The sequence below is a fragment of the Propithecus coquereli genome, unplaced genomic scaffold, assembly GCF_000956105.1.
Source record: "Propithecus coquereli isolate 6110/MARCELLA unplaced genomic scaffold, Pcoq_1.0 Scaffold32, whole genome shotgun sequence".
Lineage (NCBI taxonomy): Eukaryota > Metazoa > Chordata > Mammalia > Primates > Indriidae > Propithecus > Propithecus coquereli.
The window spans coordinates 6470473-6495776 of record NW_012148841.1 but is presented as its reverse complement, the minus strand read 5'-3'; the positions used below and the strand labels follow the sequence as shown (position 1 = coordinate 6495776).

General features: G+C 47.9%; 1 protein-coding gene across 3 annotated transcripts in view; it reads left to right on the top strand.

Moving 5' to 3' along the window:
• Positions 1-25304, top strand: part of ATXN7L1 (ataxin 7-like 1) — a 233765-nt gene that overhangs the window by 172952 nt on the left and 35509 nt on the right. The window contains exons 1-2 of one of the 3 annotated variants that reach the window (XM_012650371.1): positions 2614-2725; positions 12789-13011. In XM_012650371.1, coding sequence (XP_012505825.1) covers positions 12806-13011 — 206 coding nt within the window. In that variant the 5' untranslated portion in view covers positions 2614-2725; positions 12789-12805. Of the gene's footprint in view, positions 1-2613; positions 2726-12788; positions 13012-25304 lie in introns of those variants that run through there. The other 2 variants (XM_012650369.1, XM_012650370.1) reach the window with 2 other exon arrangements.

Genomic DNA, 25304 nt, shown 5'->3' with positions numbered 1-25304 from the left:
CCATTCCTGCTTCTCCCCAACCTCTGGCAGCCACTATTCTTTCTGTCTGTGAATTTGATTACTCTAGGTACCTCTTATAAGTAGAATCATACAGTGTTTGTTTTTTTGTGACTGGCTTATTTCCTTAGCATAATGTCCCCAAGGTTCATCCATGTTGTAGCATGTGTCAGAATTTCCTTCCTTTTTAAGGCTGGATAGCATTCCAATGTATGTAAGTATTTACCACATTTTGGTTACCTGTTGATCCATTGATAGACACTTGGGGTGCTTCCACCTTTTGGCTATTGTGAATAACGTTTCTATGAACATGGTTATACAAATATCTCTTCCAGATCCTACTTTCAATTCCTTTGGGTATATACCCAGAAGTGGAATTGCTGGATCATGTGCTAATTTTATTTTTAATTTTTTGAGGAACCACCATACTGTTTTTCATAGTGGCAGGACCATTTTACAGTCCCACCAACAGTACATAAGGGTTCCAATTTCTCCACATCCTCACCAAGACTTGTTATTTTCCATTTGTTTCTTGTTTGTTTTTTAGTAACCATCCTAGTGGGTGTGATGTGGTACCTCATTGTGGTTTCGATTTGCATTTTCCTCATAACTAGTAATGTACAGCATCTTTTCATAAGCTCATGTTAGCCATTTGTTAGCCATTCTTCTTTGGAGAAATGCCTATTCAAGTCCTTTGCCCATTTTTGAACTGACTTGAGCCTGCCTGTTTTTGTATTTAAAGTTATGCTTCTAAACTTGCTGCTCTTCAGAAGCCAGAGCAGTGTAAATACTGCATCTTATTATCTTAAGCCACCCATTTGCTGAGAACTTAGGCCACCTACTTATTATGCAGGCACCTAAGGTGAGGAGAGCAAATGGCGCTGAAAGACGTGGGGGCCAGTGCTCCAGAAGGTCCAGATTGCTCTGGGAAAGCTGGCCCAAGGGAAGCTGTTCCCGTCTCTGTCCTCCAGGTCATCCTGGAACTCTCAGCAGAGAGACCAGGAAAGCCATTCACATTTGTCTCTGGAAAGACTCAGGCTCCCAGGCTGCAGGGCTTGCCCTTTCATCTGTGTTTCTTCTAAGCATTGCGACATCCAGCAGGCCTCCACTCAGCAGTCCCCTGGGTGAGGGAAATGTGCCCAGGGGCCCTTGACCCTCAGGCCTCAGGCCCAGAGGACAAGGCTCACAGCCTAACCCTTGGGAGCGGATCGTCTCCGGCCAAAGTTGCGAATGGCTGAGAAAGGAGGGCAGGGCACTCCCTCCAGTGGGGCTGGTCGGGCAGGTGGTCAGCTCATACCCCCTTATCCCCACTGACTTGATTCCAAAAAAATGGAATTGTGGAAACTAGTTCTGTCTGGCCAACCAGGCCAGCTCCCTCCCAATCAGAAACTGATTAATTCTCCTTAATTCTGGGAAGAAACTCTACAAGAGGGAAAAAGGAAGCCAAGAACCCAGAGGTCCAAAGTCATGTTCTCCCTGAATAATTCTCGCACGGGAGACTCACTGCCTCTGGCTTTGGTTGTGTTTTCAAGCTGCTGAAGGGACGGTCCCAACAGGAGACTGCCTTACAAAAGCAAGTAGGTACCACCTGGCTTACGTGGCAAGGTTCGAGGTGATGCTATCTCCCCAGAGACTGAAATTCTCCAGTGGAGTCAGTCATACTTCTGAGTCTTGAAAAGTGTTTGTATCTTAGAGGTTTGTGTTTCGTTTTCCTTTCTAAAAGGCCCTTTAGCCGAGGTTGACTTAAGATTCATCGGGTTTTACAAAGCCAGGTTTTACGAAGAAATATTGGATGAAACACAGGAGGGGCCCTAAAAGATAAAGATGCTGAGAACACACTTTACTACTGTTTTTTTAAATTGAGGTGAAATTTGCATAACAGAAAATCAGCCATTTTAAAGCGTACAATTCAGTGGGATTGAGTACATGCGCCACAATGTTGTGCAACCGTCACCTCCGAAGGAGACCCCGTAAGCAATAAGCAGTCACTCCCCACCCCTTCTTCTCCCAGCCAGCTCCTGAGAACCACTTATCTGTTTTCTGTCTCTATGGATTTACCTGTTCTGGATATTTCATATAAATGGAATCATATAACATGTGGCCTTTTGTAAACGGTTTTCTTTGTAGGTCCCTCCCTGCCCCGAAGTCTACTGTCCTTTGCTAAGATCAGGGAATAAACTTTCTAAATATCCAGAATGAATGAAAACTCCCTGCTTAAATTAATAGTTAAAATGTCCCATAAAAGTATTTTCCAATCCTTATAATGACATCTCTGCTCGCTCCAAAGCATAGCGCTAGTGAAGTGGACTGTGCGCATCAGGATGGCCAGGCCCTAGGGAAGGGCGTGTGGAAGGGCCCTGCGGACAGCGGCTCTGGGGGGGGCCCAGGCACCTCAGGCATGGCCACCGTCCTGCCGGGCCCTGCACACACAGCGCTGGCTCGCAGGAGCGCCTGAGGAGCCCGCCCCCTCTGACCACACCTTGTGTGTGCGGTTCTGGAAAACTCAAGTTCATCTGCCAAATTCAGGATACAACCCTGACTGTTCCGGGCTTTTCTTTCTGCCTTTCCCTAATCTCTTCTGGGCGTGCTCTCTTAAAGGGGAAGTGGTGCGTTCTGACTGGCCGCGGCCCTCAGCCAGGAGGCAGGAAACGTCTACACCACGGGGCTGGCCTGCATGTCACTGGCTCAGCCTCCTTATCCAAACAGCAAGGCTGCCTCCCTGGGATGTGTAAGTGTGAGCGCAGGGCACAGTGGCCACACAGGCTGCGTGCGGCTGGGCGCAGGGCACAGAGCAGGGAGCCTGGCCGGCGGAGCCTGCTGGCAGCTGGCGGCCCGTTTAGCAAGATGAGTTTTGCAGAGACAGTGCTCTTGGTCTGTGGGCTGGAGCTGGATCCCAGACAGGGCTGAGGCGGGAGCTGGGAGAGTAGCTGCCTCAGAAAGAGGTCAGGAGTAGGAGGCTGGGTTGGGGACCAGTCTATTTTGGACAGCCCTTCTGGAGGCACAAGCCTCGGGCCTGAAAAGGAGTGGAGTGGAAAATTTCCTAGCACCCCTTTCAGAGCACTGGGAAGCCCTCTGGAATGAACCGTACCAACTTGTCACCCCACTTCCCAGCATTTGTGTGCAGCTCAGATGACACCCTGTGCATTTACCAACCCAGCGATTGTTTTTCTTTGCATTTTTATATGTAATTTGTGTTAAGAAATGTTTCGAGTGTTTTCTATTCAAACTGTACAGATTGCTTGAAACTAGCGACCTGTGTTTTTTCTTCTTTCCTATTTGTGGATGATCCTTAGTCCAGCGTGTGCCCACCGTGGGCCCTGGATAAACGGGGGCAGTGGACTGACTGGCTCACTGGGATGCTGGGTGGCGTATCTGGCCGGCTTTCTAGCTAGGGTTTTGTTTCCTGTGGACCCACAGAACAATAAAGGGGAACATCTGCACACACTCATGCACACCGTCGGCTCCTAACGAAACACCGCCTGTGAGTGACTGGTGGTAGGAAAATCGATCCTTGCTGTGTTTTAGGCCCCTTTCTGTCCTAGGTTTTTGTTTGTATGGTAGTGTTGGTTGATCTTATACAAAAAATTTTGTTTTCCTCAAAATAACTCAGACCTTTTGCTTCTAAAGAAGAGAAAGAGAAGGGGGCTAGAGAGGGGAAAAAAAAGTGTGTCTCTGTACGCGTGTGGGTGCAACCACACCCTACTTCAAGACAACTTCCTGTTTGCCACTGCCAACTGCCACTCCAAGGAGAACAGAAATGGTTCCGTTATTAGTGGCTGCTGCGGGACCACGACGGCCTGTGGGGTGAGTGGCTCTGAGTGACGCCGTGAGCTTAGCAGGGAGTCGAGACTTTGCACCTTCTGTTGTAGGAGACCATGGCCCTGCACTGTTGAAATTGGAGGTCTGTACAGATAGAGATAAAGCAGTGGTGGCTTCTGCTCAGCCTGTGGCCCTTAAACAATGTGTTCCCGTAGGATTCTTGTAGATGGAATAATTGTAATTCAGGGGCAGGAAGAAGCCTGAGAACTGTCTACTTAGGAAAGCTACTACCTGTGTTTTTTTTTAAATGTACATTTTCATGTATCTAGAGAACTTACATCAAGTGCCTCTTGTGAGTCAGCACAGCGGTAGCCAGCTTCCCTGTGTTATCAATCCTGCCAACACTCGTTTACTCATCAACGAATATCGTAAGCGCTCATGAGAGTGAGACCCTGTGCCAAATGTTAGCGATAAAAGAGTGACCAGGACACTGCCCTCAAGATGTGTCCAGGCAGAGGACACTTAGACCAGTAAAGCAGCAGTTACAGCATGTGGTATGTGCTAAGACGGGGCTCAGTGTGCCCCGTTGTAACCCTGAGATGTGGCTATTGTCGTCTCTGCTTTGTTGGTCAGGAGACTGGGGCTCAGGGGGTTAAGTTATTTGCCCGAGTCACAGAGCTAATGAGTGACAGAGCTGGGATTTGAGCCCAGATCTTTATGATTCCAAAGACAGCAGTGTTTGGTCCACACTTCCAGTGACTCCCAAAGCTGACAGAGCATGAAAATCACCTCAAGACCTTTTAAAAAATACAGATTTGGGGGCCCTGGTCTTGCTATACCAAGAGTGAAGGAGCTCCTGCTGTATTGGGTGTTCTCTGATGCGTAAGTGTGGCCTGGGCACTTTCTCCTGTATCCTCCCTCTGTGACGTGTGCACAGGGCATGCCTGTGACAGGCATAGGGCTTTTTTGTGCTTAGCCCAAGGCATCAGGGTAGAGGCCACCGATGTTGTCTGAAGACAGCATTGGGAAGACTCAGTCCAGCTGTTTGAGTATTTCAGACATTGGCAGTTCCAGCTCATGGATCTTCTGCCCAAGATCCCCTGGCCTCTGCTTCCCCCTGTGTCCAGGTCCAGCTATCTGCCACACCTGTCCCATCAGTGCCCTTGGGGCAGTGATAATGTCAGCTGTGCCATCCTAAGGTAGAATTCAACAGTTTATCTGAAAGCTGGAAGCCACCAGTTTTCACCAAAGCCATGGTGACTCCTGTTTTTAAACACACGTGCTGTGCAGTGTGTGTGTTTGGTGGTTGTGGTGGGGGTTGCTGTGATGGAGACATTTAATACCATGCAGGTGGAATTCCTTGTCAACCCCTCCACTATCTGTTGGACCCAGAGAGAGGAAAACAGATGGGGCAATAAAAGTCCTAATGTTACTAGGAAGATTGGGGCTCTGGCTCCAAGCAGAGTCCAGCAGACCAGGGAGGGCTGTTCACTCCCCTCAGGCCCTTCAGAGAGCAGCCTACCTTCTGAGGGGCGACTGTTCTCCACCACTCAGGGTGACAAATGTGGCAGCCAGCCAGGATCTGGAAGAGTTCTGTCCCTACCCCGAGGGAGCCCTCTGATTAAGAAGGTCTAGCAATGGCAGTGTCTGTCTTATCACCACTGTGACAACCCAGTGCTCATAGCCCAGTGTCTGGCACGTGGTATGTACCAAGGAATTGCTATAAAAAAAAAAAAAAAAAAGAATGAATGAGGTTGGATTTTAACCATGCTTTTCTCCCTACATTTGCATTTGCACCTGTGTTTGCTTCTTTATCCTTTCTGTTTAAGGATATCTTAGTGATTTTTGTTGTTTGTTTCTTTTTTCTTGTATGAACTTTAACAAAAACAGCCTATTAAGCAATCCATCCTATATTCTTCCTTTTTTCCTTCATCATCATATATGTATTAAGTGTTTTTATGAAGTGCGATTAGTGTTTACATACTATTTGTGATCATTTTATATCCTTGTGGATTTGGGTATACTATTTCACGTACATATTTTCTTAGATTGAGCTAACCCTCATACCTGTCATTTTCAGTTGTTTTATTATAGATCATTCAGGTTGTTTGTAGTGTTTTTTACTATGGTGTAAACAGTGCTGCTAAGAATATCTTTGAACTTTTTTTTTCATTTGGGATATTTCCTTGAGGTCTATTTTCCAAGCTAACATTACCGGATTACCGGATCAAAGGCTAGCAATGTTTTTTAGTTCCTGTTATTATCACCACTTTGTTCTCCAGAAAAACATAATTCCTTGAAAGTACTCCCAGCACTGTGTACATGTGCTTGTCTCCCCACAGGTTTATATTTCTTTGGCTTTTCCTTTTAGCTAGGCTAGGTGTCTCATAGGACATCCCTGGGGGCTGATGGAAATATTTCAGGGCCCTGGAAAGTCCCTGGGACTACCCAGATCCTACCCGACAGTGGCTGATGCCATAACTGTGCACCTTGGTGTAAGTGACAAGTAGAAGAGGGGTGGGAGGGGAAGTGCTGCCAAGAGGAAAAGGCAGAGAGGAGCCTAAGTTACCTGGCTTTGCAGCAGCTCTGCAGATGGGAAACTCTTCGGAGAAGTTGCATTTCTCAAGTGTGGAGGGACAGGAGCGTGCCAGGCGGGGCAGCAGGGTGGGAAGGGAATTGGCTCTGGGGCCGGGCAAGCCTGGGCTTTCCTCCCAGCTGCCGAGGTCTGCGTAACCTTGGTCTTGTTTCACAATCTCGCTAAGCTTTAATTTCCCCATCTATAACAAGGAGCCTAACAGTATCATACCATACTTGGCAGATGACATGAGCTAGGAAGTGAAAAGTAGCTTGCACAGTGCCTGACGCATAGTAGGCACTCATGTGCTGCTATCCCTCGCAACTGAATGAAGGCATATGGGGCGACCAGATGACCGAGCAACCATCCCGGAGCCCAGGGGGTTTGGGAACTGAGTTGGCATGAGCAGTGTAGGCCACCGGCCCACCCTGGCATTTGCCAAAGAATTTAGTGCCCCAGATAGCTCATGCGGCCTGGCAGAGGGCAGGAGGTGAAGGGGGGTAAAGAAGACCTAATGTAAGCCAATTGGTGACAGGCACCCGTTCCTTAAGGAGTACCTACCCAGCTACTCAGGCCCTGACATCCTTTAAAGAGGTGCTCCCGTCCGAGAAGGGAGTGGACACTCCAGAAAAGCTCACAGGCACTCTGGCACGGGAGCCGCTTGGCACGGCTCTGCCTGCTGCTCACAGCCTGCCTTAGTCACTTGACTTTCCTGTGTCTCCATTTCCTCCTCTGCTGAGGAAGGCTGATTCAATATCCCCCTGTAACCACCACACACTACATTTAGTGTGTAACGACGGTGGTAGCAATGAGGCCACAGGCCCAGGTTCTAGCTCCAGCTCCTCCACTTAATAGTCCTGTGACTTTGGGCAACTCTCTCAAATGAAGTCTGCCACTGTTTCCACAGCTGTACACTGGGGGAATCTCTGCCTCACAAAGTGGTTGCAAGATGCAGCTGGCTGGGCCCCTGGCAAGGCTCCCAAGGCCGAGGTGCCAGCCTCCTCTCTCCCTCCAACTCCAGTTTACTTTTGGAAGAAGGTCCCTTAGAATTCAGAGTTGTCCTGACTGCAGCTACTAAAGCATATAGAATCCCCTGATAAGATAGAAGCCGGCTAATGACTTGCCAAGCACCTGCCTCAGAGGCAGGGATTGGAAGAAATCCTGCTGTCAAATGAGTAAGCCAGGTGCTGGCCTAAGCCCAAGTGTGCTTACACAACCATAGCAGGTGACAAGGGACTGTGGTGCTCAAAGTCCATTGGGAGGGGATTGGTCCCTTAAAAACCATACTGGAAAATTCCCAGCAAATTCTTTCCAAAAATGATTCAGAGAGGCACACTGAATGTCAGTGTCTGTGGTCACCTTACCCATTCATGAGGCTTCTGTGCTAATGTTTTAAACACAGGACATTGATGCTACAAGTATGAAGATATCTCGTTGAATAAGCATATGGGAAGGGAGGATTCTGAATTTTTACTGAAATGGAATTATCTGAGAACCTTACAGATTTTATCTTCACAGAGTAAGGGGAGAGAACTGTGGAGACACCAGGGTTCCCACCCCTAACAGAGTTTTAGAATGCTGAGAGTTGGTGTCTGTTAGCTCGCTGCTCAGCCGATCTCCAAGATTGCCCCCTGGAGTTGCACCTGGCTGTTTAAGACATACATGGTGAAGCAGGTAGTCTTGAAACAGTCAGCTGCTGAGGTCTTGGTCTGGACTTCCTGTGGTAGAAATGCAGAAAAGTAAAAGGAATTGGTTTTTCATTTCTTTGGTCCTGAGGCTCCCAATTCTTTGCAATTGAGGTCTCAGGCTGGGGCATGGGGCTGCTGACTGGTACCTACAAGCTGCCTAAAAACCTAAAAGGTGCCTCTTTCCTCTCTCTAAGGGAGTCAGGTGCCCTGCTGAAATGCCCATAGGCAGGGAGGGAAGGGGTCCCAATGGTTCTTCCAAATTCTTCCTATCCGTAGCAGGATCTTCCAGGATTCCAAGGTGGGAAGACTTAGAGTTAAGACATGGGCCCTAAAGACATCCCCAGATCTGATGTTTCCTAGCTCTGTGACCTTAGGCAATTCATTGCATCTCTGAGCCTCAGTTTCCTCATCTGTAGAAGAGACATTAACGGTACCTCTCTTAGGATATTGTAAGAATTAAATGCTATAAAGTAAATCAACTGTTTTAGTAGAGTGCCTGGCACATAGAAAAATCTTAAACTATTATTACTATTGGACAAAGGACAGAACTGGTGAGACCAGAAGTTACCGTTCCAAGATCATTCACTGAGGTTGCTATTGATGTACTGGGTACTTAATTCTGCATGGGTGTTCTCATGGTGATTTTCTGTTTGCACCTCAGGAGATGAGTGGTGCGTATATTCAACATTAGCTCAATAGATTGGTTTGGTCTTTCAGTCACATGGTCTGGAAAAAAATATGTAGCAAGAGCTATAAATTGTTGCATCCTTTCACTTTGGGAACTATACCTCAAGGAAATAATCCTAAATTGCTTTTTATATAAATTAGTTTTAAAAAATAAAAAGCCAGACAGTAAGTAAACAGTAAGACAGTAGCTAAATAATCTGCAACATGTTAATCATTGAGTATGACCTAACCATTTAAAAAGGAAAATATACAGGAATTAGATATATATATATATATATATGTAGAGAGGGAGAATAATGTTAATTGGCAAAGAATAGTCCCAAAATATCAATTGATTACAATATTATTAATACAGCTATGTACATGGACAAAGATTGAGGAAATTTAAAGGGAAATGGTCTTTTTCTCTAAAATTGCTTAAGTCTATAAAATATTTTAACAATGAATGAGGACTACAATGTACTATAAACTCTTTCTAGGCTGGGCACGTGGATTTCGAATAATTATGGGCATCTACCTAAGGCAGTCCCTTGACCAAAACAAAGAAAGATGTGATTAAGCCACAGTAGGTGAGGCTTGTATCAGAATGATTGTGATGTAAATCAGGAAAGCTTTACTCAGAGAAATTCCACCTGCACAGCAACGTCTTTTTATAAGAAATCAAGACCCTACCTTCTCCCATCACCACCCATCCACCTTTCACCAAGACGAAACTGTGTAAATCATCTACAGGCCAGTCTTCACAGGCTGGAGAAGCACAGATTGAATGGGAATGGGATCTTTCTGTAAGATCTACTCTGTCTGCCCTACTGGGCACATTTCAAAAGCAGAGCCGCAGCTCACCTCCAGAGGGAAGCTGGGACCACTCTGACTAGATTGGTTCCTCCACTTTAAATTCTTCCATAGCCTTTCTCACCCACACCAGCAGGGGGCGAGCTTGTTCCCACAGCTCGGGGCTTGTGGGGTCCCTTGAAATAGTGATAGATTGAATTCCATCAGAACAAGAAGCAGTTTCACAAGTAGGAAATACTGCTTTAGCCTATTTGTTGCAATACAAAATCACACAAACAAATGAAAAAACACAGCGAGGGCAAAGGGCTGTCTTCAGGTTTCAGTGAATGTTCTTTCACATGCAACTTATTCTTTCAATTTGTCCTTTAGACCCATTCATGCGTCTAAAATATAAAGCCAAGAAGAAAGCTTATCCATTGATATCATTTTTTCTTTAAGTTTAGCGGTGGAATGTCATTTATGGCACCCTTCCTTGTGATTTATCTTTAATTGTTTACTTGTGTAATTTTTAACCCCTAGTTTAGTGAAATAAAATTTATCTTCATTATTCAGGCTTGTCTCCCACCTACACTGAGGAATATTGTACATCCTCCCTGCCCCACCAGCTTTGAGCAAGCGATAGCAAGCGAGGGAATGAAGACTACAGGGAAATCTACAAAAGTAGTGGTAAAAATCAACTTATTTTCATGCTGGAAATAGCTGTCAAAAAAAAAAAAAGTTGCTAAACAAGAAATTTCTGAAGGGCAGAAAGAAGAACTATGGATTTGAAGTGAGGAGACTTGGTTCGAGTCCTAGCAATGGTGCCAACTAGCTTTGCCCCAAGGGCTGGCAACTGATAACTTCCTCTTTCGGGAGATCAGACTGGTTGACTTTTAAGATCCAGTTCTAACCTTCAGTGATTCTAATTCTGCATTTTCTAATTTCCCGGCATCAAATCTTGTTCACGAACACCCTGTTTCCTGCCTTCCTGAGAGGCGGCTGGGCCCATGTACGCAGCACAGAGGCCTTGATCCTTGAGTAGCCGTTGGCCCCGACCTTGGCGATCCCCTCACCTCTCTGGGTCTCCTTTGGCCAGTCAGCCGTGAGGAGGACGGAGACGCCTGGCTGCTTCCTGCCTGTCTCACAGGGGTTGTAAAGGCCAGTACAATTTTACAATGGAGGAATTCCTCCAAGGAAGAGCCTGCCTGAGTAAAATATTTCAATACTTCTGCTGTAATTATTGCTATAACATCCAGGCATCATGAGAAATGAGAAGGAGCAGATATAAGTACCCCTTGTATTTCTGGTGATGGAGTGAAATGAGGCCTTAGAAACCATCTAGGGACCCACTTCATTTACAGATAAAGAAACGGAAACCAAGGAAGTTTAAGTGGTGAACTCAAGGCCACAAGCCTAATACTGTATATGGTGTGGTTGGAGCTGGAGGCCGGGGCTCCTGGCTCCCAGCCCAGTGTTCTCTCTACAGCATCGAAACAGAGGGCCTGGAACGAGCTCTTGGTTTTCAAAACCTTCAGTGGGAGGGCTTCTGGGAACTAAGCGTGTATGCAAGGTCTACTCTGATTCAGTGAAGAAAAATTGCCCCGTAAAGTTATTCTCTGTAGGCAACATATGAACACTGGTCAGGCAAAAATACCCAGCAATAGATGATCCTCAAAAATCTACTTTTTCCCCAATTCCCATTGCATCAGGAGACTAGAATCAGTCTGCTCAGAGACAGACTGGTGGCCCATTGGTATGAGGGAGCACAGAGGAACCCCAAACTCCCCTCCAGGTAGCCAAGAGTAGGCTGGCTTGCTTCTCCCAGGTCAGGGTGCCCGCAACAGAAACCAGAAATGCTGCTTGAACGAGACACCTGAGCACAGCTTCAGGCTGGAGGAGAACGTGATCTTTGCCTGACCTTTTTCATTATCACATTCAACCTGGATTTCTAAATTTGTGATCTCTAGTTCCTGCCATCAGGACATTTGTTATAATTTCATTCATTTATTCAACACATATTCATTCAGCACTAGTGTGTTTTATTTTTTGTTTTTTTTTAGGAGATAGGGTCTCGCTCTGTCACCCAGGCTAGAGTGCAGTGGCACAATCATAGCTCACTGCAGCCTCCAACTCCTGGATTGAAAGATTCTCCTGCCTCAGTCTCCTGAGTAGCTAGGACTACAGGTGTGCACCACCACGCCCAGCTAATATTTTTTAAATTATCTTTTGTAGAGACAGGGTCTCTCTATGTTGCCCAGGCTGGTCTTGAACTTCTAGTCTCAAGTAATCCTCCCACCTTGGCCTCCCAAAGGATATGAGGCACAGGAGAGCCAGACAAGACTTGGGATTTCAGTAGCCTTTGTCTTTTTAGGATTTGGAATTCCTTCCTATAATCATGTACAAAATTTGAGGGCATGTATAAATGCATGTTTTTCTGGGGTCCTTAACCTTTATCAAATCTGTTACCCTAAAACAGTTAAGAATCATCATAGTGGGTGTACACTAGAACTTTATTTCATGCATCTGCCGTCCCGGTCAGTGTCCTCATCCTGCCCATTGAGTTGAGACCACGGGGGCTGACAGAGTGTGAACAAGTAAGCCATCTCTGCCCAGAGCTCTGGGATTTTCTTTAGAGTCTCAGGAAGTCATGTCTGCCAGCCCAAGCCCATTCCCCACACTGTGGATTCTGCCTCAAGCACGATGTCCTCTGGGACAGGCTGTGGCCCTGAACTCAGTCGGCTCTGAGGAGACCACACCAGGGGTATGTCAACAGACTATGCTGTCAGTCCCAGGAAGGGACAGGTGCTGGGCCACATCCTGGCTCTCAACCCTTTCATTCAACCCTGCTACACCCTCTGATTTTAGTGTTCTTGCAAAGGGTCAGGTTGGAAAATTCCTATCCGTTCTTTTGAGAGTCCTGCCCTGCCCACTTCCCTGAGGGACCTTGTGGCCTCTGAGTCTGTCGGGAGTCACTTTGGCTATGGGTTATCACATTGTGTCAGGTGACACCTGGCATCCCTCTGCCACTCCTGTGGAAGTGGTTTTGCAGGAGGATATTAAATGCCTCCCGTGAGAACCTGGGTGTTGGTTCAGCATGCTATTTGATCCAGAAACCTAGAATATAACCACTGCTAGTTGGCGGGATAGGAGCACATGTCAAGACACATCGTCATTAGAACTGAGGCTCCAGGGATGCTGATGTTGCAAGGAAAGCATTTCTCTTGGCCTGCTGTGTGTTCAAGTGTGTATGTGTGTGAGAGACTGACTTGCTACGGATGCTGTTCTGAGTTCTCGTCTTTCTCCCCCTGTAGAGCGAAGACACGGTTCAATGTGTAGACCTTCTCCCTCTCCCGCGTCTCCAGCCTCCAATCCCAGGACATCACTAGTACAGGTGAAAACAAAAGCCTGTCTCAGCGGCCATAACTCTGCCAGCAGCACCTCAAAGCCATTCAAAACGCCCAAAGACAATCTACTTACCTCCAGCAGCAAACAGCACATAGTCTTTTCTGCGAAAGGATCAAGGGATAAACCATGGTGAGTGTTGGGTGCTGGCTGCCAGCAGCTGTCTGTCCTCACCGCTTGTTCACCCTCTGGCTTTGTTCTTGGGCGTCATATCCAAGCATTTGGAAAATGAGAAGGGAAGGGACAGAAACCCAGAATGATGGAATGATAAACCTAAGTAATAGAGGGAACACGGGACCTTGAAAGTACCCTATGCCTGGGGCCGAGGCGGGAGGATTACTTGAGGTCAGGAGTTTGAGACCAACCTCAGCAAGAGCAAGACCCCGTGTCTACTAAAAATAGAAAAAATTAGCCGGGCATGGTGGCACACATCTGTAGTCCCAGCTACTCGGGAGGCTGAGGCAGGAGGATCGCTGGAGCCCAGGAGTTTGAGGTTGCTGTGAGCTATGATGACACCATTGCACTCTAGCCTAGATGACAGAGTAAGACTCTGCCTCAAAAAAAAAAAAAAAGAACCCTATGCCTGACAGGGGATTTTTTTTTTTTATTCTCTTGAGAGCTGAGCCAAATTATGTCTAAGAAAAGGGTAACAGCCAGCCTAAACAAGAGTGAGACCCCGTCTCTACTAAAAATAGAAAGAAATTGGCCAAACAACTAAAATAGAAAAAATTAACCGGGCATGGTGGCGCGTGCCTGTAGTCCCAGCTACCCGAGAGGCTGAGGCAGGAGGATCGCTTGAGCCCAGGAGTTTGAGATTGCTGTGAGCTAGGCTGACGCCACGGCACTCACTCTAGCCCAGGCAAAAGAGTGAGACTCTGTCTCAAAAAAAAAAAAAAAAGAAAAGAAAAGGATAACAGGAAAATATTCCTCAGTTATACGGTCACCTCTCAATTTTCTGCCCCAGAGAAGAAAAGCACTGGAATAGCTGCCCCACAGGCAGGTAATCGGGCGCTGACCGCGGGAGACAGGAAGGAGAGCCCAGGCGAAGGTCACCCCTTTGACAGGGTGGGAGACAGCTGGTTATAGGTGACTGAAAAATCAGAGGCTTTTAGTTCATTTTGTTATCTCATCCTTTACCGAAAAGTCAGAAAAGGTTACCTGTGGAATGGACAGATAGGAAACTAAACTTAAAACGAGGAAGATGCGTATCTTCGAATGCTGATGGCACCCAGCTTGGAGCACTTAAGGACTGGCTTATGACAGCACCTCTAGACTTATCTTTCAAGGCTCAGGAAGGCAGAGAAGGAATAATAAGTGTGGAGTCCATCTAATTTATATATTTAAAGAGAAAACGTGTTCTGTTAATTAATGACAGTTAATTGCACTTAAGTTCGTACCTAGGAAAGCTGTGGAATAAAATGATCCATCAATGGGTTTGTCACTGCAACTGGAAATTATGATGACTTAGTAAAGAGCTAATTATGCCAGATCAATTAAAGAGCCTCTTGTGATAGCGCCGAAAGGTTCGGGCCTGGCTGTCATGGACGGGAGTCGCCTGCTGCACAGCTGGGCTCACGGACAAGCTTTGTTCTCTTCGAGTTTGTTAAAGGAGCAGCTTTCCGTTGTAGTCAGATCACCCTGACAGTAGTATAAAGGGTGGCTTGAAGGGGCTGCTCAGGAAGCAGCAAGGACAGTGAGGACGTGGTTGCCTACTCCAAGGGAGGTGATGACAGCCTGGCCCCAGGGCAGTGGTGACAGGCATGTACAGAAGGGGCAGGGTGGGACGAGTATTAAGGTTCCTGGCCAAGGGCAGGGCCCTGCAGAATTGGACAAAGGGAGGAGGAGCCTGAGGAGGCAGGACTGCTAAGCATAGCATTCTTTCTGTAGCACCCTGTCCCCTCTTTCCTGGCCAAATTTCTCACCATTCTTATTGCCCACGTCCCTGGCCACCTTCTTTTCGAAGCCCTTTCTCACTCACTTCCTCTTTGCCAACAACCTGATATGCTGTCGTCCTCCTTTTAATCCCCATAACACTGGATTTTTTACCTTGCCTGTGACACTTTCTGTCATCTGCCATGGATTTAACTTCCTGTCTTCCTCCTGCTCAGTAGTTGCTGTGGGGCCTCCTGTGCAGTAGCTTCTCCCCAACTCAACAAACATGGTACCCTTGTCAGTAAATATTTGTTGAATTGAATGAAATGGATGTGGCCATTGAAGGGAATTGTAAGATTTCCATTCCTAGAGACAGTTAACCTTTTGTCTAGAATTGTTTAACTAGCATTATCCATTGGAAATATAATGTGTGTCACACATACAACTTTAAATTTTCTAGCAGCCACAGTGAAAAAAGCAAAAAGAAACAAGTAGAATTAATTATTAATAATACAGTCATCCACTGAATAATGACATCTTGGTCAATGACGGACCACATATATGATGACAGTGGTCCCATAAGATCATGATACCATATTTTTATGTACTTTTTCCATGTTTAGATATGTTTAGAGACACAAATACTTACCACTGTGTTACAGTTACCTACAGTATTCAGGACAGTAACATGCTGTACAGGTTCATAGCCTAGGAGCAATAGGCTGTACCATCTAGCAGAGGTGTGTAGGAGGCTGTACCTGCTAGGTTTGTGGAAGTCCACTCTGTCATGTTTGCACAACAAAATCGCCTAACAACACATTTCTCAGAGTATTTCCCTATCAGTAATGATGCATGAGTATGTATTTTTTTTTCACTTAATATATCCAAAATGCTACCATTTCAACATACAATCAGTGAGATAGTTTACATTCTTTTTTTCGTACTAAGTCTTCAAAAATCCTGTGTATGTTTTACACTCACAGCACATCTCAATTTGGACACTAAATTTTCATCAGAAATACTTGATCCATTTTTAGATTTCATGAAAACTAGAGATTATAAAATAGATTCACATACCCAAGTTGTTCCAAATATAATTAAAACATTTTCTAATAACTGAATGAAGTATCTGTTTTTAAATTTTTAATGAACTAAAGTTAAATGAAATTTAAAATTCCGTTCCTCAACCACAATAGCCACATTTTAAGCGTTCAGTAGCCACAAGTGACTAGTGGTTGCTGTATCAGGCAGTGCAGTTCTAGACATATAGGCCACTGACCTGGGTGGATCCCTCTGGTTCTTTGAGTCGAAGGTGTGTTAATTGGGTTCTTCTGATCTCTTTAATGTTGTGCTAGGAGTTGCTAAAGTCCAGCCATAAGGTGGAAGGAACCCTGCTCATTTCTCACCTTGCCTGCTGCAGCTGGGTCTGTGGTGGGAACACACCTGGAGGACCTGCATCAGGCCGTGCAGAGAATCCCCTGCCAGAGTTCTGTCCCTTTGCTCCAAAGGAGCTCTGTATCGACCCCTACAGGCCAGGAAAGCATAAGCAGTGCCTGCCCATGCCAGTCCATGGCCTTCAGATTGGATTTAACAGCAGGTTAGGGGCACCCTTTCCAAATAGCTCAAATTCACACGTACAGCAACAGAAACACGACTCGGCATTCAGACCGACCTCCTGGCATTCTCATGCAAGGTTAAGTGGTCTGTGGTTTTGTTATTTTCTTCTTTCTGTGGCTGAATAGGTTAAAAAAAAAAACTCTGCATTAAAAGAAAGAGAAAAAACAGAGAGGGCCTCACCATGTTACAGCTTCGTCCCCTGCAGAACTGCCTAACAGCTGTCACAGACTTCCCAGCATCCCCAACCCCGCACCAAGGCTCTCAGAGCCCCCTCTCCCTAGGTCACTGTCCTGCCAGTGGGGACAGAGGCCAGAGAGTATCTGGCCAGCGTCCCATGGCACTAATGTCTACATAGTCCCCAGCGGTGGAGGGAGGTAGGCAAGATGATTAGGTCCCCAGGTGAGAGTCGACAGAGAATTATGGCTATTTGGCTCTTCTGAGATACGATGAGCATTTCAGCCTTTACTTGTGAGTTCCCACTTAGCCAGGGGGCCAGGCCCTGGCACAGTGAGACAGAGTCAGCCAATCTGACTTTCCCAGCTGCTGTCGCTTTGGCTACCCTGCCCAGCATGGTAAGTTGATGAGGACTCAAACCCACCAATGTAGACTGAAGTGGGCAGGAGGCAGGGAGGAGGGAGGAGGAGGTTCTCCTCCCCTGGATGGCTTGTTGCCTTCTCTTTGGGCCTTATCAACCCACACGTGTGTGTTGAATGCTAAATATGCTCAGCTATTAAAAATGCAGGAGATGAGCCTGCTGCTCCAGAAGGAAAATGAGCCAAAGCAAAAGAAAAATCAGCAGGCTCCCTGGCCTCCCTGTGCGTGCCCTGCAGCACGGTGGGGGCGGGGCTCCCTCCGCTCAGGTAGGCAGGGCTCCTCTCAGGATGCCCAGAAATGCCAGGCAGGTCCTCCCAGAGTGGCAGGGGCTGCAGGAGTAGGAATACTCTGGAAGTCTTCCCAGCACTTTATGGAGAGGGAAACAATCTCTGAGAGGCTCTGGCCAGATACCTGTAGGAGAAACATGGGTGGCTTATCTCTTCCTGCCTGGCACTGGCATGAACCAGGGGCAAGACCACAGCTCAGGACTGATGGCTCCCAGAAGACGTGGGGAGCTGTCCCAGGGGTGCCACTCAGGCTGTGGCTGAAAATCTAGCCACCCAAAGTGCTGCATACCCTCCCAGGGGCCCGCTTCCTCCAACCCAACTGCTCTCTACTCTGCTCCTCAGCAGGGTTCTCACCTCTTGTCTCTTCTCGTGCCCTTGCTCCCGTCCACCTCGTGCACCCAGCCAGACCAACGTGTGCTCTGCTCTGCTCTGCTCTTTAGTGGCCCCCGGTTGTTTGTCTACAGAGCAGAAGTTTGACCCCTTTGCAATGAACTGCAGACGGAAGGAGTAGAAAGGGCAGGTGGGTAAGAGAGGGTGGGAGCTGGACAGGCTGGAATATTCAAGCATCCAGGGGCAAGGGTAGGGGCAGGGACAGGTGGATAATGTCCCTCCCAGGACAAGGAGGCTGCAGGAACTTAATGTCTAAGTGCTGCCTGCTCCCTGGTTCTCAGATGAGCAAAGGTAAGGACAATGGACAGCTCCTTGGGTGTGCACTCAGCCAACCTTGCTAAGTCACAGAGGTGCTCAGAAGGAGGGAATCGAGTGAAAACAGAGTGATGGGGGAAGGTGGGGGAGCCCAGAGATGAGGATCCGCCGTCCTTCATGGCTGCGTAGCCCCTTATGGTTTTTAGATGCTTTCATGGCCACAATCCCATTTGAGCCTCAAGACTACTCTGTGATGAAGATGAGAAAACAGAGGCGGGAAGAGATGAAGTGACAGGCTGAGATTACAAGCAGAGCTAGAAGGCGGCGGAGCTGGGACTCATCCCTGCTCTGGCTCCCACTGCTGCGATAAAGAGCAGCACTCCCAGAGTTACCCGGAGTCAAACCCCATTTCCACCCTTCCTTTTGCAGAGCGACCCGAGGCAGCCTTTCTAAGCCTCAGGCTCCTCCTCTATAAAGCTGGGGGTGAAGATTCACTGCGGTATTGCACGTGAGTGCATAACCCAGCGCCCAGCACATGGCAGGTGCTTAGCGTGTGCTGCTGTGAGCGCTCACCTCACCTTTGTCCTCACCCCGTCTCTTCTGCCAGGAAGACAGCTGCAGCTGGTCCTCACCTAAAACATTTGTTCTTGCTGAGCCTTGGTAGAGAGCCAGTTCGGTTTTTATTGTGTATGTGATTTAACCTTCGCTGAGAACATTAATTTATTCATCAAACATTTATTGAGCCTTTCCCAAATGCCAGATAACATATAGCTGCTGGGATAATTCCAGAGTGATGTATGCGCTGGAACAGGTTCCTATTGTCAGGTAGCTCACGGTCTGGTCGGGGATCCATAGATGTAGCAATGAAACCTCGCCATTGGACAGGATAAGTGTGGCAGAAACACCTAGGAAGGAACAGCTAGCACCGAGAGAGAAGAGGATGTTTCCTCCAGATCTGGACAGATGGGGCAGTGCTCGCCCAGAGAGGGCGGGGGAGACACAGCAGCAGGAGGGCCCAGCCCACGGAACGGCACGGAGCCAGGCCAGAGCGCTGGTGCCGTGAGAAGTCCAGCGAGGCTGTGGGGGCAGGCAGCTGGGGTGGGAGAGGTGGGCTGGGCCAGGCCGTGAAGGTTGAACTTGGTCCTCTGAGCAGTAGGAAGCCCACAAAGCCTTTAATGGTCGTATTTGCACTGGTGGCCGAGTGCAGGTGGATTCAAACGTACAGAGGGAAAGATGGGTGGTGGGCAGGTGACGCTGCAGCCTGAATTGATACATGCAGAAGGTGCTCTTTTAACAGCTGCTTAAGAGGCTGGCAGAGTGTGGTCAGGCTGACTTGTGAGTGACTGAGTGTCAGGCAAGAGCCAAGGTGTTTAACTGACTGGTGATGTTTTAACATGGAGTTGTTTTCAAATACAAAATGTGTTTAATATGGGACAAAGAATTTGCCGAGTTTGCTGAAGGTCAGTGTGAAGACTAAATGCTTGAAGGTTTTAAAAACAATGTGCCTTATTTTCTGGATGGAGGTGGTTTAGATGCGGGGCTGCCTGCCCAGGACTGGATTCCAGTACTGAAAAGGGAAAAGTAGAGTGAGCGAGTGACACCCAGGAGAGGGAAGGTGCTCCCTGGGGCTGCTCCTCTTGGAGGGAAGCAGGGAGCAGTGGGTGTTAGGGTACCTGGCTGGAGGCTGGAGCACTGACAGGTACCTGGGGATACTTCGTTATTTCCTCATCTCCCAACATGCTCAGAAAGAGCTTCTTGAAGGCAGCAGGCTGAGGATGGGAGCCCAGGGTCTCTGCTCAAGGTGCCACTCCCAGCCTTCCTGGCAGGGGCATGCGGCACGTTCTGTAAGAAGTTGTCCTGTCTCTCCCTCTGGGTCAGTGTTGGCTCCAGGGCTTGAGGGAAACAGCAAATGTCTGGGCTGTACTGCCTGGAATTCCCTACAGACAGAGCAGCTTGCAGCTCGAACAGCAGGAGCCAATGACCTCTGGTGGCTGCAGAGGGGAGCGCTCCCGCTTGCTGCTCCAGAGCCGAGCCCACCCTGGGCCAGCGCTGGGGACCAAGCCCCACTCTGCACCGGCACCCCCTCCAGAACCCACTTGCCTCCTGACCTCCCTCTCCTCTGATCCTGCCCTCAAAGGCTCTGACACCATTTCTGCATTGATGCGGATTTCAATGGCCATTATTTGAAGTGTGTGGCTTTTAGTTCTCATTTGTGGAGGCAAGGCACTGAGCAGGTGCCGGTGATTTGGTCCAGGGCTGTCCTTAAAACCCTACTGGACGCACTCCCCGAGGCCACACCCCTGCAGGCGCAGCAGATCCCGAAGGCAGCCTGTGCAGCATCATATACCCCACTGCATGAGGACTGTTTTTCCTTTGTCTTCTCCTCTTCTCAGGCTTACTAATTTTCCCACAGTCCGAGGGCACGAGGACTCCCCAGGAATGGCAGAACCTTTAGTGCCCCTTGTTCTCCCAGTGGGTTTGGAGATCACCTTCTGAGCTCTGTGTCTGCTGCAGGAAGCCCTGAATGAAAGATGTGCAGGAGAGAATAACAGCCCAGCAGGGAGGCCTGTGCCAGGGGCCTCCTGCTTCCAGGAAAACTGGAGCAGCCTAGTGGGGCAGCACGCAGAGTTATTTCTCTGCAAGAGGAGACCCTGGATGCCTGATGTACTTCAGGACTGCCGGAGACAGTATGTTTGTATGAGAGGAGGCTGGAGTTCTTGCTGACTCTTCCTCCAGAATGAACTATCCAGATGGGAGCTTTAACCACTAGTCCAGGCTGGGGCAACACCTAGGAAACTAGGAATTGAGAAGCAGGTGGGATTGCGAAGTAGGGCTGACGGGTCATGGAAAAGGGTCCTGGAGTCTGGAAGGACCTCCCACCTAGTCTGTCTTCCCTCTCACGGTCCCACCCAGAAGCACCGTGAGGCCAGAGGGACTAAGAGAACAAAAGGGTTCTAATGATGACCATGATTGCACCCCAGATGTGTACCCACAAGTGTCAGGGTGCGTGGGGAAAGCAGGTGGTGTTACCCTCTCTGCCCTTTTTGTTTAGCTACAATTTATTGAGGGGCTGCTGTGTGCCCTGCACTGAGCTGAGCACATCCTATGTGTCATCTCATTTAATCACTTCAAGTATCTATCAGTATCTTCATGTTACTGGTAAGGAAACGGAGGCACAGAGCCATGGAGGCCTGAGATTCGCCTGTGTGGGCTTTGCACCACATGAGGCTGCCCCCCAGGGAGGGAAAGAAGAACTGAAACCAGCGCCCACTCCTCTCGCCAGGCCAGCCACCCTTTTTTCATTCTCACAGAAGTCCTGGTGGCTCCCCGAGGCCCTGGAACCGGAAGCCTGATGGCTGTCCCAGCCATGCATCCAGCAGTGGAAAAGGCAGGAATTGGATCTGGGTTTGTCTGACTTCAAAGCCTGTATTCCTGACCCTTCTAAGCTGCGTGGCAACCCCCTCCACATCGGTGAGCTCTCCGGAGCACTGGCAAGGCACAGCCCCCGTTCAGCCTTACTCGTCCTCCCTGAATTTATCTTACATGCTTCTGGCCATTTTCACAATTCATCCAAGTCAGCTTCTTCATTTGCCCCCGCCTAATTGGCTCGGGGGAAATCCCACATTATTCTTCTCAGCAGCTAATCCCTCTTCACCTAACTGAGGAACGGGGTCTTGGCGCCTTGTCCAAGGCACTGATGAAGATGCTGTAACCTTGGCCCGCAGTGGGCCCCTGCCGAGCTCCGCTTGGTACCAGTCTGGGCTGGAACGAGGCCCTGCTAACCCATTTCTTTTTCGCCTCTGCTGCCAGGACCACTTACCCCAATAGCTGTGTGGTCTGACCACATTTCCCCAGCTTACTGAGGGTGTGTTACGTGGGAGAGAATCCAAAACCGTGCAAAGGCCAGGAGAGATTATACCCTGTGCTTCCTCTCTGACCACCAGGCTGACAGTCAGCCACAGAATAATGTTATAATAGATTAACCTGGCAGATTTTCTTATGTACTGTGCTGTGGGGTTGAATACCCTGTTTTCTGTTTTCTAAAGATGTTTACAAATTGGCTTTCTGAAAGTTTTCCCAATATTTTTCCAGTTACAAAAAAAAAACCAACAACATTTATTCTCTTGTCAGGATTTATGTAATACCTACTGTTTCTGTCATACCTTGGTAGGACTTGGTGGCTCTGTTATTTACCCTGATTCTTAGTGATTGCCCAACACCCAGCCTTCCAGAATATCCCAGGTATTTCTTCAACTAAAAGAATTTAGATTTAATATAAATAATTTCCTTGTAGCAGCTACTAAAATGTATCCAAGCGAGCCAAATAGAATTCCCTCTCCAAGGGCATTTTAAAAGAAGGTAAATTCCTTTTTATTTGGAATGACTGAATGCTATCACTGCTTGGAGGGCAAGAGGCTGGGTGAGATTGCCCAGGACCTGCCGGTGAGCCAGAGATTCTCAAGATTGTGCCAGGCCAGTAGCATAGGCACATGGGCTTTTGTCGAAGGAGCTGATGGAAGAAATCAGACAGCTGAGAACTCTCGTCAGACACATAACCCACAGCACAAATACCATATGTCTTCAGGCTCCTGCCTGTCAAATCCATCTTTACCCAACTCTGGTAAGTGCAGAAGGGCTGGCAATAATTTCTGCAGACCTAAAGACTTTCTGAACCGTTCTCTGAAAGCATATCTGTTGATGACAAAAGATTAGATCGTGATCACCACGAAAGCGTAGCTGGCAGGAGGGCAGCTGGCCCTGGGCACGTTGATGGCATTCACAACAGCACTGTCATGATTCTCCACCTCTGCTCTTTTGCAGACATCACTGGGCAGAGAGGGGAATCTCTTGATGCCAAGAAACCCATTTTTCTTAAATGCAGAGGATCTAGAAAGATAAATTCAGACAGGCCAAGCACATAGGAAGAAGACACGGGCGGCCAAGGCAGCACAACAGAAACAGAAGGTAGACCTCGCCCCCATGCAGCAAGGGGGATGAGGGAAGGTGTTCTCGGCATTGGGATCCCTTCCCACAATGGAGGCCGAGGCACGATAGAGACCAAGAGAGATAATGAGGAAATAACTACTCCCTGTGTATGAGACACAGCGGGGGACAAGCTGCAGTCCTGGGCTCCCTGAAAGAGTTCATCCCAAGTGAACAAAACAGGCATTATGAAAGCAGCAGGGGAAGAGCAGGGACTCATCCTCCCCTTCCAAACACTGCTCCTCAAAGAAAGGGCAAGAGCTAGTTGATAAACGCAACTAATTGCAAGACTTTGGGAAGTATGTAAATTCATCCCTTGAGGCTGAAGGGGGAGGAATTGTAGGGGGCTTTGGCTAACCTCACGGGTAACCACCAGGCTGGTTTATCACCTAAGCAACCAGAATAATAAATCGCTTCGTCCGTCATCTGGATATTGCCAAGTAACCACCCCCTCTCAGCTCCTCACCGCACTTGGAGGTGTTTGAGCAACGGCGATTAGACACAGAGAAGATGAGAGATGCCCATGCTGTGAAAGCTGGGGTTAGAATCTTTTGGCTGCTTTCCAAATGGAAAAAAGTTAAACCTGTCATTCAGCGTCCACTGCCATCTGGAAGGGCCCTTACCTGCCTGAGGCTGGAAGGCTTTCCTGGCCAGGGAAGGTGATGGCAAGGAAGTGAGGGGAATATGCAGGGTCAATGGGAGAAACGGGAGACCTTTCCGAGGTGACGCTTCCCTGCAGCCGCACTGTCACACTCGGAGCACAGGCACAGGCGGGGACTCGTGTGAAAGTGAAGTGGGGTGCAGGGCTCTTAAGAGCTTGTTTGTTTGTTTGTTTGTTTGTTTTTTCACAAGAAGATTCAGAAGGAAATTAATAGGTTCTCATGTCAGCTGGATCTTTTTGCTTAAAAAAGATTGGATCTCTGGGAGTGGTTTTCCAAATTGTGTGGCACCATCTTGCGATCATTTCCTCCTTTGCATATCAGTTTAGGATCTCTGGGCTGCTGCCAATGGTAGTGAAGACAGGAGACAGTGCTGGGATGGACCGATGGCTGCATTTATCCTGGGGGAGGAGGGTGGCAAGGTCAAGTAGAAATGGTTTTCGCCTCTCTCTCCCTCTTCCTCTCTCTCTCTTCCTCTGGGGAGGTGTTTGGCCCTTCCCACTGTCATTGAACTGCCTGCTTCTTTGTTCAGGCCAAAGGCAGGTTAGCTTAGAGAGGGAGCTTTTCAGGGAGAGAAGGGACATCAAAGAAAAAGATATCGGGGGCAGCTCCGGGCATCTCCTTCCCTCTGTCTATAGCCCTTCTCCATTAGCTAATGAACACCCTTAGAACTCCCACCCCAAAGAACTCAGTCTCCCTTCTCTTCCTCCTGCCACGATGTCGCCCACTTACCTGGCAGCAGGGGCCTCTACTCCGTGGCTCAGCGCTTTACCAACTTACCTGGCCTTTGCAATCTTTGAAACATTCTTGGTCAGGCTTTTTCCCCCACCACCCGCCACTCTTCAGTCCAAAGGACTGCACTTCAGGCTCTCTTCCCTGTTTCTCGTGGGCTCCATTCCGCGTCCAGCCGAGTTCTCAAAGCGTGGACAGTGCAGGGTACAAATGGGCCATACCCGTTATGTAGTGGAAAAAATTCCAGATCAGTCACCCACATCAGGTGGCCTGGCTCAAGCTCAGTTGCACACACAGCTGGGAAGAAGTGTCTCCAAAGAGATGGGTCAACTGGCACAGTTCCAGTTGTTGGGATCTAGTGTACCTGTGCTCCTGTGGCTGCCGTGAGGAGCACATCTGGAGCTGGCCGTGGACTTGAGGAGAAATGTACACTGTACTGTGAACATTTGAGGAGTGCTTGGCTCGGTTTTAAATTTTATTTCAGTTTGTGCAATCGCTCTGGATTTTTCTGTCCCAGGCATCATGCCTTTGTCTGCCAAGGTCATAAGTATTCAACATATACCCATGGCATTTTGCATGGGAACTAGAGGCCCTGTGTTCAATTGTACCAGCTCATGAAACAAAGGCTAGATCTGGAACTTAGAAGTCCTAATTTCCTTTCTTGAACTAACTTAGCTTCACAAAGAAATATATCAGAGAAGGCTGCTCAGGTACCAGAGCACCTTCTTACCTGGCTAGTAATTCACATGTTCATAGCAACATTTGAAATTTGATTTTTTTTTTCCTAAAGCAATAAGATCTAAGTCAACAAATCAGAACAAGGGTGAGAAATTAAATCAATAAAAGCCTTTTGAACAGGTTATTGTAATCTGTATTTTTAAAGTCAGGTTTATTGAGGTATAATTTAGGTTGTAAGAGTTTTGTAATTTGCATTACTTATAGTTTGTACATTTAAAAAAAGTTAATGTGGTAAAGTACACATAACATAAAACTTACCATTGTAACTATTTTTAATGTACAGTTCAGTAGTGTTAAG